This window comes from Pseudopodoces humilis, chromosome 10, assembly GCF_049639895.1.
Source record: "Pseudopodoces humilis isolate 2021_Gansu_Grassland_sample_001 chromosome 10, ASM4963989v1, whole genome shotgun sequence".
Classification (NCBI taxonomy): Eukaryota; Metazoa; Chordata; class Aves; order Passeriformes; family Paridae; genus Pseudopodoces; species Pseudopodoces humilis.
In genome coordinates, this window is record NC_142209.1 from 6464673 (window position 1) to 6480208 (window position 15536).

The 15536-nt window shown below is 44.7% G+C and overlaps 1 protein-coding gene across 1 annotated transcript; it reads left to right on the forward strand.

Annotated features, from left to right (window-relative positions):
• The first annotated feature begins 7450 nt into the window (after positions 1-7450).
• Positions 7451-9415, forward strand: LOC148183666 (uncharacterized). The gene is made up of 2 exons (XM_088060660.1): positions 7451-7582; positions 8410-9415. Exon 2 carries the CDS (start codon positions 8444-8446, stop codon positions 9413-9415), a length of 972 nt encoding a protein of 323 aa, XP_087916786.1. The 5' UTR covers positions 7451-7582; positions 8410-8443.
• Positions 9416-15536: the final 6121 nt, after the last annotated feature.

Sequence of the window (15536 nt, forward strand, 5' to 3'; positions counted from 1 at the left end):
CGAGGTGTGGTGAAAGGAAGAGCAGAGTTTATTTTTCCTCCCAGGATTTATAGGCTTTTGACCATGGCCAGGGATTGGATGGTCAGGATAACACTTTCTCACTGCACTGGCCATGAGAGATGCCCATCACAAGATGTGTAACAGAAAGAATGTACACATATCTATGTTTACAGTTACTGTCCTGGGAAAGTCCTTAGAAAACTATGTTAGCAAGCTCAGAAGCTGAGTTTTCAGGGCGACAACTCACCCTTTTTGGTTTAACAAAAAGAAAAGAAAAAAGAAAAATGAACAAAGAAACTAGCAACATTATAAACAATCAAAAAATAAATAACAGGAAAATACAATACTCCATACAATCAGAAGGCTGTAATTTCAGGGTGATATCTCACCCTTTCGTTATTACAAAAAAACAAAAAAAACAAAATAACCCCAGAAAAACAACAAAAACCCCAAAAAATAAATGACACGGTTGTCCAACATCAACACCTGCTTGTGGATGGCTCTCAATTTGGTCACAGAGGCAGAATCCATGGCCAAATTGAAAGGTGCCTGGGAAAACTTATGAAATGCTATGACAGCAGTCTGTAATTCTATCAATTGGGCTGATCCAGCCTCATGACTCTCCAAAAAAACCTAAAAACAAAACAGCGACATCAATGGAAAGATTAATGTAATAAACTTGAGGAGCAGAAACTGCTTGCAGAACCTCCTCCAGCATCTACTGTGCCTCTAGGGTCAGTGTCAGAGGTGACTTTAAAATCAGAGTCCCCCTTTAATAGACCAAACAAGGGAGACAGTTTTGTCGTGGTCAGTCCCATATAGGGACACAACCATGTAAAAGTCCATTAATATTTGGACATCATTCATGCAGTGTCTGCACTGAATGCAAAAATGATAATTGCACCTCCAAATGCGGGACTGTTTGTCCCAAAATTATTTTGACCCTCAATTAATTTCAAGGAGGTTGTTTCTGGAGTCACTTGCAGCTCCATATCATTGGCAAATGCCGGCAAATTTTGCATGCCTTATGGCAAATCTCCATTGATATCTCTGTGTGGGCTCAGCATTAATGATAGCTGGCACCTGAAAGGCAAATTTTGGTCTGTCATGGGGATGCAAAGGAATTGTAAAAAACAATCCTTCAGATCACGATGAGGACTAGCCAATCAGCAGGAAGCATGGCAGATGAAGGCATGCTAGCCTGCAACATCCTCATGCTTTCCACCATAGCATTAACTTTCTGGAAGTATTATAGCAACCTCCATTTCCCAGACTTCTTCTTGATACAGAAAACAGGAATGTCCCAGGGACTGGTCGAAACTTCAGATCACTGTGATTCAACTGTTCTTGCATCAAGTCACGGAGGGTGTCTATCATGAGAAAGGAAAACAGAATCTGCTGAACAAAGAGTCAGTCTCAAGTTCTTCTTTGCATAGAATGTGTAAGCATCGGGTCCAAGGGTCACTCCAGGGCCCGTTAGCAAACCTGACAATCCTGATGTCCATGCCAGTGTCAAAACCCGCGGAAGCTAATCTCTGACAGCATCTCACCAAGGATGGACTGGGTGCAGACCCGTTCAGGATGATCCCTGGCTGTCAGAACAGCAGTCCGTGAACCCAGGGAGGTCCAGGGAACCCGAAGCCACCATCTCCCCACAGCTGGTTCTCAGCTCTGCGAACATAAAACTCAAAAGGCACAAGGTGAGCAAATCCAGGTCCCGCAGAGATAGGAACAGGAAGGATGAGTGTGGAACCCATGGCAGAAATGCACCCCAGGAAATCCAAATCGATGTCCCCTAGGTGAACAATGATGCCTTGGGCAGTGACATTCAACCACGCCACAAGAAGAGCACTCAAGCCCTCGCCCACCGGATCAAAGTATTCAGAAGCACATGGAATGCCTGATACGCTCAGCTGCACAGTCATCTGACAAGAGGATGAGGTCCACAGGCCAGCTGAAGAAGCTCCAGCAGCCTGGGACCCCTGGCCCATCAAGGCCACTGGCTTCTGTCCCGCGGCAGCACCACCCGAGCCAGTGGTAAACAGCTCAGGACCTTGGTCTGCCACAGCCACAGGAGGCGACGGGGAGGGGCTGCCTCCAGCCGCAGGCTCAGGTGATGCCGGAGAATGCGAGGCGGGGCGAAGTGAAGCTGGCGCAGCGCGGCCCGCCTCCCGCGAGGCGGGGGGGGAACGAGGCATCGGTTGGGGCGCAGCCCGCGGAGACCCGGCACCATCCCGCTCTGCTGCCAGGGAACAACCTGGGCTCGCAGGACGGGAATCCTGTAGCATGGGGCTGGCAGAACCCGGCCCGGCGTCCGCAGCACCCGCAGCACCCGCCCCCACGCCCCACGAATCCGGCACGGGGCCCGGGCCCGGCCTGGCGCCCACCGTGGGGCAGGGCACGGCCCAGCCGCAGCAGGGACATGGGACGGACCCCTGAGGCATCCCCCACGGCCGGCGTGGCCCCCCGTTCAAGCACCCCCCCATCGGTCTGTGCCGGGAGGGCACACGGAGGAGGCGAGCCTGCCCCGGGCTTCCACCGCCAGGGCGCCGGCCGAGGCGGCGTTACACCCGCCGGGTCCGCGGCGCCCCTGATGGCCTGCTGGCAGGGATCCAACCCCGCCCTGGGCCTACACCGCCGGGGCACAGGCCGAGGCGGGGCCATGCCCACCGGTCCCGCGGCGCCCCCGTTCAACCCGCCGGGGGCCCCTGCGATCCCGGGGGAGCCGACCTTGGGACCTGACCTCAGAACACTGCTGCACCTTCGCCAGATCCCGAGCAGCCGGAGCAGCTGGGGCTCATAACCGACCAGCAGAGACTCGATCAGGGAATCACCTAAAGCATCCCTAGCTGACTGTGAAAAAATCGCTCCAACCACAGGGAAAAACCCCTCAATTCTCCCATACTCACACAATCGCTGAAAGTCAGCTTACGAAAGGTCAATCCCTCTCTGATCAGACACCGCATGTCATATTTCGGTAACCAGGCCCTCCGTAAGAAAGCCCAAAACCATCCATAGCCACAGGCTAGACAGTACCCTGTAACACACGTGCAAGACATGTCGAGGTCACCAGATGTTACCGCTGAAGATCAATAGATCACGCGGACACAGGTCGAGGTGTGGTGAAAGGAAGAGCAGAGTTTATCTTTCCTCCCAGGATTTATAGGCTTTTGACCACGGCCAGGGATTGGATGGTCAGGATAACACTTTCTCACTGCACTGGCCATGAGAGATGCCCATCACAAGATGTGTAACAGAAAGAATGTACACATATCTATGTTTACAGTTACTGTCCTGGGAAAGTCCTTAGAAAACTATGTTAGCAAGCTCAGAAGCTGAGTTTTCAGGGCAACAAGTGTGCTGGTCCCATCCTATGGAACAAGCTTGCCATATTTCATGTCTGTGAAGTGTCACCTGTGTCAGGGTATATGGGTGGCTCTGAACACTAGAAGACAAACAGCTAGTCTCTCCTCAGCTCTGGTTTTCTCTGGCAGCACATGCAAGCAGAAATAATTATTACCTTTGGTTTTGTAGTGGCTGAACAACATGTTTTAGAATAGTGGAATTAATTTTCCTACTGCATTAAAAGAGATAAAGGTAAAGCCTAACATATAATTGCAACAAATGAAAATATTTGTAATAAGCTAATTATCTGATTAAATGATTACATGCTCTCTCATCTTACACCTGTTAATACACTGTCTTAAATATTAAATGCAGAATTAATACCAGCCATTAAGTGCATGCTACCCCTCTTTTAAATTCCAATTAAGCATGTGTTTACAAACAATGTCACTAATTATCCACCTCTTCTATCTCAGTCAAATGTCTTGTTGCCATTTGGTTCAATAAACTGTATTAGTTAGCATTAGTTTGACATTAGTAGTAGTTATGCTAAGGCTTGGTAGGCCACATGTAACCTGCAGATGAACTATACGGCAGATATTGCAATGTAAGCAGTGTAACTAGGAGATAATCTAGGAATGTACTTTTGGCAAAATTTAAATGTCAGAGAGATAATCGTACCAGGTAGTGAAAGAGAATTAAGAAATTATGATGATGAAGAAATCGTGTAGAAAACATATAAAAACCCTGTGATTTTTCTGTGAAATGGGGCTCTGTCTTTGGACGCTAGTCCACAGGCTCCCGGGCCCTCAATAAAGCACCGCATAAACGACTTCGGTTGTTTGTGTTTTCTTCGGATCGGGCAACAGTTTTCTGGCGACCGCGGCAGGACTCCGAAGGTGCCTGGGGCGGTTCGCGTTCTGATCCACTCCACGCCGGCACCGAGTGATTCTCTGGGAGTCATCGGTTCGTGCCCGACCCCCGCACCTGACGGACGACTGCAAAAGGTAAGCCCGAAGGTGCTTTATTTTTTTCTGGTTTGGGTGCCTGCTCATAAGACGAGGCGGCGATCCTCGCAGGGTTGGGCTAAGACGTCTGGTTGGTCTGGGAAGCCTAGGCGCCGGCTGTCAGACGCGGCGAAAGCTGCGCAGGTCCGGCACTTGCCCCTCGCGGCGTCGAGAAGCGGCAAGTTGGATTGGTCTGGTATTTATCTGGTATTTATCTGGTATTTAGTCCTTTTTGTTTGTTGTATGTAGTTTGCTTAATTCTGGATTGTGGTTTTGTATATTGCTGCTTATTGTATTAATATAATTGCTAGTTGAATTATTGTTTAGGTGTTTGTAAGTTGTTGCTGCTAAAAATGAAACTACCTCAGTATTGAAGTGATTGTTGTGTGAGTGTGTGGTATGATTGATTTTGTTGGACTGTCAAAATTGATTGTGGTTTTTATTGTTTCATATATTGTTATATATTGGTTGCTGCTATTGGTTACCGAGTTTTTGTACGGCTGTGAGTAAAGTTCAAAATGCCATTCAAGGCACTTAAGTTTATGGTTCAGTCTAATAAAGGTATCCCAGAAAATACCCCGCTGGGATGTTTACTGAAGAGGTGGAAAAGTGAAGGGTTTTTCCAGGAGATGAGTAAGGATAAAATGATTGACTATTGTAATCATTGGTAGCCCGAATATAAGCGAGAAGGACCGTCATGGCCAGAGAATGGTACTGTGGATTTTGACACCATAAATTCGTTAATGCGCTATCTGGAGGAAAATGAAAAATGGGATGAAATACAATATTTAGACTTGTCTCATTTACTGCACCGTAAAAAGGAATGGCAGACTGAGTGTGGAATAATGGTATTAAAGATGAAAGAATTTAAGTGCGGGGGTTGTAAAGAAGGATCTAAATGTGTTCAGTGCTTAGCCTTAACCTCTCGACCAGAGGAGGATTTGTCTTTTATGGTGTTACCCGGTGCGCTTCCTGCTTCACCCCCCCCCCCCCCCTCCTGCTGTCTCAACCCCTCCTGCTGTTTCGCCTCTTCCCTCTGTCTCACCCCATTCCTCTTTGTATCCACCGTTACCAGAAACCAGCACTGAGGATGAGGATGAGGAGGAAAAGGTAGCAAATTTAACGGCAGTACCGGGGAATGTTAAGAAAGTTGTTATCCGACCTAAAACCCCTTCCCCTGTTACTCCCCAGAATCGGCGAAATACTCCGCTTGCGGCACGAACTAGACAGGGACGTAAAAATTACGGGGAATCCCAGCTTATTGCCCCTTTAAGGGAAGCTATGGGACCCCAAGGAGAGAAAGTGCTTGTGAAAGTGCCTTTCTCCCCAGGAGATCTGGTGATTTGGAAGCAGTCAGCAGGCTGTTACCGAGAGAATCCGGAGAGGGTGGCCCGGGTGGTCAAAATGATAATTAAAACCCAGAATCCAGATTGAAATGACATGCAGGTTTTGTTAGACACTTTGATGGATTTTACCGAAAAGGAGATGGTGTTACAGGCAATGAAAGAGCGTGCTCGAGAGGTAATTAGGCTGCGTTGTACAGTAAAAACAGTAAATGACTTAGTTCCGAGCGATGATCCGGGGTGGGATCCAAACAGGGTCGGAGAAATGGAATCTATCAAGGTGTACCAGGAGTTGTTAGTAGAGGGAATTAGGACTGAGATGCCTAAGACGATAAATTGGTCAAAACTGTATTCTGTCAAGCAGGATAAAAATGAATCTCCCTCGGCGTTTTTAGAAAGACTTAAAGAAACTGCTAGACGCTTCACTGATTTGGAGATCGACAGTGAAACAGGAAAATTGCAGCTTGCTTTAAACTTTTTGGGTCAGACACAGGAAGATATCCGCAAAAAAAAAAAAAAAAAAAGAAAAAAAACCAAAAAAAAGCTAGAGGTGGCTTGGAAAGTTTATAATAACAGAGAAAAAGAAACGGCCAAGAAACAGCAGGCGAACATACTAGCTATAATGCAGCAAGCCAGTGAAAGGGGGGGGAGGCAGAGGTGGTTTTGGGCGCGGTCGTGGTTCTGGATGTGGCAGGGCAAGATTCCAGAATGTTAAATTTGGAGGACGGGGAATGGCCCCTCCTAGTCCCCAGCAAGGAGGGATTGCTCCCAATCAATGCGCGTTCTGTCGTCAGTTAGGACACTGGAAGAATGAGTGCCCAGTGAAAGCTGGACTGGGAAGAATGCCAGTAAATGGACCAACAGGTTACCCCGTGAATCCAGTAGGTAGCGCCCAAGCATTTGTATTGAGAAATTATCAGAATCAAAGCTGACTAGAACAGGACTTGAGGGTCAGGATTGATATTGATGGGAAAGAACAAGAGTTTATCGTGGATACGGGGGCAACGCATTCAGTTTTAAACAAAAGGTTAAGACCTATCAGCGATACTACCATACAGGTAGTGGGGGCAACAAGACAATTAGAAGAAAGACCCTTTTTTTTTACAACCATTAAATTTGAGATTTGGAGGAAAAGAATTAGATCATCAGTTTTTGTACATGCCTAATTGCCCCAAGCCATTGCTTGGCAGAGATTTGTTGTCATCATTAAATGTCAGAATCATATTCGAGAATGAGAGAGTGAAATTAGAAGTTCCGAGAGAAGAAATTGCTAAATTGTTTGTAATAAAAGAAATTGATCCCTCTCCTATTCCTATTGAAGTAGATCAAGCTGTAGTACCTTGGGTATGGGAGACTGGGAATCCAGGAAAATCAAAAGCTGCTCAGCCGGTGGTAGTAGAATTAAAAGAAGGAGCTCAGCCAGTGAGAATAAAACAATACCCAATCAAGTTAGAAGCTAAACAGGGTGTCGCTCCTTTGATAACTCAGCTTTTAGCACAAGGAATTTTGCAAGAATGTGAATCAGACTTTAACACTCCTATTTTTCCAGTTAGAAAACCCAATGGTAAGTATCGGCTAGTGCAGGATTTGAGGGCAATTAATAACATTACTAAAGACATTCACCCAGTGGTTGCCAATCCGTATACTTTATTAACATCTGTGTCAGAAACATTTAAATGGTTCTCTGTTATTGATTTGAAAGATGCTTTCTTCTGCATCCCTCTGGCATTGGAAAGCAGGAAATATTTTGCCTTTGAATGGGAGAGTCCTGATACTGGAAGAAAGAGACAGCTCACCTGGTCTCGACTGCCGCAAGGATTCAAAAACAGCCCTACAATATTTGGAAATCAACTGGCAAAGGAATTGGAAGAATGGAAGACTGCTGAGGTAAGAGAGTTACCTTCCTCTTATGTCATTCTCCAGTATGTGGATGATATCTTTTTAGCGACAGCAGAAAAAGGAATGTGTCTGAAATTGACTATTGCTCTGTTGAATATGCTGGGCCAAGCTGGCTACCGAGTGTCAAAAGAAAAAGCACAGCTGATAAAAGAAAGTGTAATATATTTGGGATGTGAAATCACCCAAGGCCAGAGACGGTTGGGAGTCAATCGAGTGGAAGCTATTTGTGCTATTCCCCTTCCCAGGAACCATCAAGAACTAAGGTCCTTTCTAAGAATGGTAGGGTGGTGCAGGCTGTGGATTCTAAATTTTGGACTTCTAGCTAAACCATTATATGAAGCGTTGAAAGAACCGCAGTTGAGCTGGAATCGACAGAGGAAAAAGGCCTTTGAAGACTTGAAACAAGCATTAAAAGAAGCTCCGGCATTAGGCCTTCCAGATTTAAACAAGGACTTTCAGTTGTATGTGAATGAGAGACAGAAATTGGCACTGGGAGTGCTAGCTCAGAGACTTGGTTCATAGAAATGCCTGGTAGGGTATTTCTCGAAGCAACTGGATACAGTAAGTGCTGGTTGGCTGTCATGCTTGCGGGCAGTTACGGCCACAGTGATCCTCATCCAGGAAGCCAGGAAATTGACTTTGGGAAGGAAAAAAGAGGTATTTGTGCCTCACATGGTACTGGCAGTCTTGGAACAAAAGGGGGGTCACTGGCTTTCATCCAGCAGAATGCTGCAATACCAAGCAATTCTGAGAGAACAGGATGATGTAGATCTAAAAATGACTAATCATGTTAACCCAGCAGAATTTCTCCGCAGTGGGCAAGAAGAAGGAGAATTAGCACATGACTGCATGGAGGTGATTGAACAAGTGTATGCCAGCCGAATGGATTTGAAAGATGTTCCAATGGAAGATCCGGATTGGGAACTGTTCACCGACAGGTCCAGCTTTGTAGAAAACGGTACCAGGTATGCGGGATATGCAGTGGTAACAGTTACCACTGTAGTGGAAGCAAAAGCTTTGGCTCCTGGAACATCAGCTCAGCGAGCTGAGATCATTGGACTCACTAGAGCCCTAATGTTAAGTTCTGGAAAGAAAGTGAATATATGGACTGATTCTAAATATGCTTTTGGGGTTGTGCACATTCATGGCGCCTTGTGGAAAGAACGAGGGTTATTGAACTCCCAAGGAACTACTATCAAATATAGAACTGAAATTCTAGCCTTGCTAGATGCAGTACACCAACCTGAAAAGGTTGCAATAATGCATGTGAGAGGTCACCAGAAGGAGGAAGGAAAAATATATCGAGGAAACAAATTAGCTGATGTCACAGCACGAGAAGCGGCCAGAGAAGTGTGGACCCAAATGGCCCTGATACCCACTAAGGTGAGTCCTGTAACTCCACATTTAATTCAGGAACCAAAGTATTCCCCGGATGATGAAAAACTAGCATCGCTGCTGAAAGCGCAAAAGAATGCAACTGGATGGTATGTAACAATCATGGGACAAATTGTAGTTCCCACCCGAATTATGAAAGCCATCTTAGAGACGGAACATAATAAATGCCATTGGGGAGCAGAGGCATTGGTAACATTTCTAAAAAGAGAAGTAATTTTTAACCAGATGTTAACATTGGCAAAACGGGTGAATGCCATGTGTTCAACTTGTTTGAAGAATAACCCAATAGTTAAGAAACAGATTCAGTTAGAGAAATTACAAGTGAGACCAGAACCAGGAGATTACTGGCAAGTAGATTTTTCAGAATTACCGAAAGCACAGAACTTTAAGTATCTTTTAGTGTATGTATGCACTTTTTCAGGATGACCTGAGGCCTTTCCTTGTCGCACCAATCAGGCAAAGGAAGTGGTCAAAACACTGTTGAAGGAAATTATTCCAAGATTTGGGGTACCGTTAGGACTGTCATCAGATAGAGGCCCACACTTTACAGCAGGAATAGTACAAGAGGTGGCCAGGATGTTAGACATATCTTGGGACTTACACACCCCTTGGCGACCTCAATCGAGTGGTCAAGTGGAGCGGATGAATCAAACAATTAAAGGATTTAAAGACATGAATTTGCAATTACAAGCCACATCCCGAATGACTTTACAGAACAGGATGGCACTAGATATGCTATTGTTAAAAGAGCGTGGTGTGTGTCAATATCTAAAAACGAAAATTGACCATTGCTGCATCCATATTCCAAATGTGACCATTGAAGTAGAAAAAGATATTTCTCAATTGGAAACGATTGAATCCAAAACAAGAGAAATTGAAAAAGAAGCACAACATAATTGGATCAGAGCTATATTTGAGTCCTTAGGACTTCAGGTTTCTGGATAGGTTTCGTCAATAGTACAGTACATTCTGTTATTTGCAGTTTTGTTATTAATCGTTTGGTTAGCCTATAAGTGTGTTCTAGGAGTCATCGAAAAAGAAACAAGACGCACCAGAAGAGTGATAAAAGCCTTGACAAGAACCAATGAGATACGCCTCAATGAAAGACGCCGACCTCCTCCGAAGTATGAAGATGTCGTTGGGCAGGATAATCCAGCATTTGAAAGAACCAACGATAACTAAGAGTTGAGCATTCTTGCAGAAGATTGAAGAATGCTCAAAAGGGGGGGAATTGTTGCCATTTGGTTCAATAAACTGTATTAGTTAGCATTAGTTTGACATTAGTAGTAGTTATGCTAAGGCTTGGTAGGCCACATGTAACCTGCAGATGAACTATACGGCAGATATTGCAATGTAAGCAGTGTAACTAGGAGATAATCTAGGAATGTACTTTTGGCAAAATTTAAATGTCAGAGAGATAATCGTACCAGGTAGTGAAAGAGAATTAAGAAATTATGATGATGAAGAAATCGTGTAGAAAACATATAAAAACCCTGTGATTTTTCTGTGAAATGGGGCTCTGTCTTTGGACACTAGTCCACAGGCTCCCGGGCCCTCAATAAAGCACCGCATAAACGATTTCGGTTGTTTGTGTTTTCTTCGGATCGGGCAACAGTCTTAATGTGCCTTGGAGACATTTCCAAAGCTAAGGATACATAAAATGTCTTCTCAAAGGATCAATACTCTGAAAATATTGTGAATTTCTGAGTGTAAGCACTAAGGCTATAGATTCTGTAAATACATTTTTATTTTCAGTCTAAGTGAGTTTGGGGTTTTGCCTCATGAAATGTTGAAGAATGTGAATTTCAGATACTTTTTCAGTTGTATGGTCATTACTGTGATTTGAGGGTGTCTATTTGGAACTATCATTCATTTATTAAATGGGCAAAACCCTTGGATCACTGCCTGAAACTTCATTTTATGAAGCAGATAATATTATTTTGCAGCTACTCCTCAAATTCTTGGCCAGTTTCAAACTCTGTTTTTACTTTGCTGATACAATCGCTTTCTGAACCATGCAGTTGAATGCTGCTATGAAATCACCTCTGAATTACTACGCATCACTGATAGCACCATCCTGCTGCTGTCACCCCAGATGTGGTTGTGGGATTGTTTAGCTTGTGCCTACACTGGAATGCTTCCTGCCTCTGAAGCTGCCAAAGCTTTTGGGCTCTATTGCAAGTTTAGAGTTGAGATATTTGAGATATTTTTCCCCACCTTCTTATAAACAATTTGCATCAAAGAACTCTTCCTGTCACTGTTCCCATCAAAGGTGGAAGATTTGATGCCCCTGCTTGCTCACTGCCTGAGCAATGCATTTCTCCATTAAAGCTCTGTTGGGATCAAGTACACTGAAATTTTTGGGATACACCGGAGGAGTAAAAATAAGTCTTTGACCCTTCTTAAATGAGATCCACTCTTTGGCTACCTGCTCCTATCTCTGCTACACCCAGCTCATTCTGGATTTACCAACTACTGTTTTTAGCAGTATCTTTACCTCTAGGGTCACCACTGACTGTCCAAATGTGGCTACGTACTGGTTTTAAGTGAATTCTTTGAAAGCAAGTACTTACTAATGGCAGGGCCTGAATACTGAAGAGCCTGTGAGGTCTCATGCCAAACTTCTTTTCCAGAGGAATACAGCCGATAGAATCCCTAATTTGTACATTTTGATCCTTGAGCAACATGGATTCTATTACAATTCACATTTATTCATGTTACCTCTGTGAGTAGTTAATCTGCCCCAACTCTCTCCCTCTTGTTTTGTCTACAAGCCTCAAAATAAAGCTACAATCTGCAAAGTTCTGCAGATATTTCACAGGGTTATTATCTTGCAGGTCTCTTATGATCTAGAAAAGAGCTTTTTCCCTTGATTGCCACTGGACATTCTTACCAGACAGCTCTGGCAGGAGGAAGAAGCGCATCACAGTTACAACCACAATACCAATCTGTGCTGAGCAATCTTGTTTAATTTCCCTTCTTCGCCAGTCACAATATCAAACATTTCTCATTAAAGATCATGCAGCTTGCTTGCTCTATTTTGTTTTTAAAGAATCTTAATCTTAAACCAAAGCCTGAGCCAGTGTTGGTTCAGAAGAACAACCTCAATGCCTTTTCCTCCTGCTCCACTGCTCAGTTGATCCTGAGCAAAGCTGCTCTGCACACAGTTTGTACCCTGCACAAAGGATAAATGCCTCAGAAATCCCTCTTGCTCTTTCTGACAGGGACACTCAGCACTGGAAAAGGATTTTATTTTACTACTGCTGGGGCAGACCTTACCTCATCCTACCAATGCCCACTTAGTTTTCTTTTGCTATAATTTATTTATACCCTAATCTTGCTTTAGTGTAATGTACCACAGTGGAGTAATGCACCAACATGGACATTTTATCCTAATTTTTCCCATCTTTTGTCTCTTATTTTCAGTTCTCTGAAAAACTGAATTCAGTTTTCATTTTAAAAACATGAACATTTTCTCTTCCCTCTATATGCTGCTTTCTGAAAAGAAGTGAATGGGCAGCCTTCATTCACTTTAATAGGTAATAAATATTTCACCTGAAAGGATGACATGGGAACAACATAGCTCAGTTGACTGGAGTAATTTTCCTCACTATTATTTTGCTGCTGCAAGGAACAGAAGAAATGTTTCCATTACAGCAGGAACAGTGGAAAGCAGGAGCTAATGAAAACCCTCTCAGCTCTCATTCTGCATGGTTTTGCTACCTGCTTCAGAGAACAAAAATGCTCCCAACACAGAGTGTTGCATTGTATTGAAATACATTATTATCCATCTCCCAGGCTTTATTTTCTGCACCCAAGTGCAGAATCACAGGATGATGGTATAACTTGGGCAGGAGGGGCTCTCAGGAGGTTCCTGTCCAAGCTCCAGCTCAAAGCAGGTCGGCTCTGGGGTCAGACTATGCCACTCACAGTTTGAACTGCCTGAGTACGGAAAACCTCCGAGGATGGAGATTGCACAACTTTGCTGGGAAATTGTGCTGCTGTTGAGTGTTCTCATGGGGAACAGGTTTTCACTATATTCATCTAGAACTTTCTTGTTTTGGCTTCTTGTCACCTCTCACCTTGGCTGAGAGAAGATTGGCTCAATAACCTCACAGGAAGGGGCTGTGTGGGGTCTCCAAAGTCTTACCTTCCCCGGGCTGACCAAGCCCAGCTCCTATGGCCTTTCGGGGAAAGTTGTCCAGACCTAGCCATCCCTGGGGGCCTCCCTTGCCTTCCCTTCCTCCAGTCTGTCAACATCTTTCCTGTAGGGAGAGCCCCAAACTGGACACAGTACCTGGATATAATCTCAGGAGTGCTGACATGAGGGACATGGTCTCCAATTTTCTGGCCATGACAGCAGTGTCCCTGTGCCAAGCAGGGCTCTTCCTGGGGAGCACAGCTCTGCATCTGCACCACAGCTGTCCCCTGAGCATAAAACCCTCATGTTGATGTCTTGGCAGGAGAACAGCCTGCACTTGGACAGTATTTGGTGGCCTTTTTTTCACATCCTTAAAAGCAACAAGAACACATTGCAGAGGGGATCCGTGGTGCCACTATTAAATCATACAGGAAATATAAAACAGAATCAAGTAAATATTCTTAGAAATACAGTGAGCTGGACACCATTAGTGCAGCTTGAATGTGTTAAATTTCTTTTTGTGTCTCTTTCAGCAAAAAGTTCTTAGAAACGTTCCTAATTTGTTCATTTACATGGCAGTGTATAGTTTTGCATTTTACCAGATTTCTTCCTGTGAGGGTGGAGAGACCCTGGCACAGGGTGCCCAGAGAAGCTTCCCCTGTATCCCTGAAGTGTCCAAGGCCAGACTGGATGGGACTTGGAGGAAGCTGGGAGAGTGGAAGGTGTCCCTGCCCATGGCAGGGGTTGGAACAAGATGAATTTAAGGTCCCTTCCAACCTAAACCATTCTGGGATTCTGGGATTCCAACTCACCTTGCACTCCATCTGCCTTTGGAGATCTGACTTCCTGACAACTGTATGCTCCCATTTTGCAAATCTTATTTTTGCAGTGTAAAGCTCTTCTCACATAGAAAAAAAATTACTAACAGTAGTATATTAGTATCAGAACTTCTTCACTCAGTGCTGCAGGCAATTAATAAGTGAAGCAATTTTTACCAAAGGGCACTTCTGGTACCACTTGACAGACATTTTCCTTTCCTTGACACTGAATTGCTAAAACTTCAGGAAAATGTCAGTCATTAGTTCTGACTAGTATCATTCTAAAGAAAGGAATGTATCAGAATCTCTTATTCCATTCTGTAGCAGCTTTGAATTTTAACACTGAAAGAGCTCAACACAACCCACTTCAGAAAAATAATTCTTTAAGAAACCAAATCAAGAACAAGGACTGTTAAATCCTATCCACAGTTGACTCCCTCTGGGATTTATCTGAGACATTTGATCACACTTAGTAAACAGTGATGTTATCCCTGACTAGCTTATCAAAGTCTTGTAAGGATCAATTATATAGGCTACAGTATAGGTCATAAGGAATGTAAGGGAGTGAAAGCTACTCCATAAAAATAGTTACTTAGGAATACCCTGACTTACCCTAGAATTTCTCAAAAATATGTTAAGTTTTTCAAGGAGAGGTCGAAGTCCAAACCAGGACTTTTAAAATATTCTAATTATGAGAAAACTAACTATAATACTCTAGGAAAACTTAAAATACTTCATAATGAATTGCCTTAAATACTCTGTATTGAATTACCTTAAATACTCCATATCTAATAATCTTAATTATGTTGCTTCATGATTAAAGACTGAAGTATTAATTCGAAGTCATGTGTGATCTCTGTTCACTTTTTACTCACACCAGATTTAATTACATTAAATGCACTGCCTTGCTATCGCTATAAAATAGTTAATGCCAAGACCAGTAAAGACACCTCTGAAGACCCAAATCTCATAAAAACAGTGTTAATTTACCAAACGTTAAAACTCAGAGACGGGAAGACAAACGTTTATTTCATGTTAGGCCCGCAGAGCGGGCTGAAGATGCTCGAGAACACCTAAATGTATCGTCAACAGAAACACCACACGTCTTGCTGCAGCCACTGTCCCTTGTCTGAGGTGTGTGGGGATAGCGCTGGGCTCGGCTGCCTTGCCTGCCCGGGTTCAATTGCTTCCCACAGCCTTCGGACTCCGGGCACGTCCCTCTCTTGAGCGGTGTCCAAGAGCCCCGGAGTTCAGGGAGCAGAGCCCAGCACAGGCCGTCCCGAGGCCACGCATTCATCCTACAGGGCAGTGCGGTGGCGGATCCGCTCCTGCCCGCAGAGCAGGGAATGAGACAGCAGTAACCCAATCCCAGCTCGCAGGCTCACCTGGCCAAGGACAGCGGGGACTGCTCGGGCCGGCCCCGCTCCAGCCAGGGCACCGCCACCCGCCCGCCCTCCGACCCCGAGCTCCCGGGCTGGCTGCGGGAACCACAGAGTCACCGGGGCTGGAAAACACCTCTGGCATCATCGAGGCCAACCTATGCCGAACGCCACCCTGTCAACCAGGCCATGGCACGAGTGCCACAGCC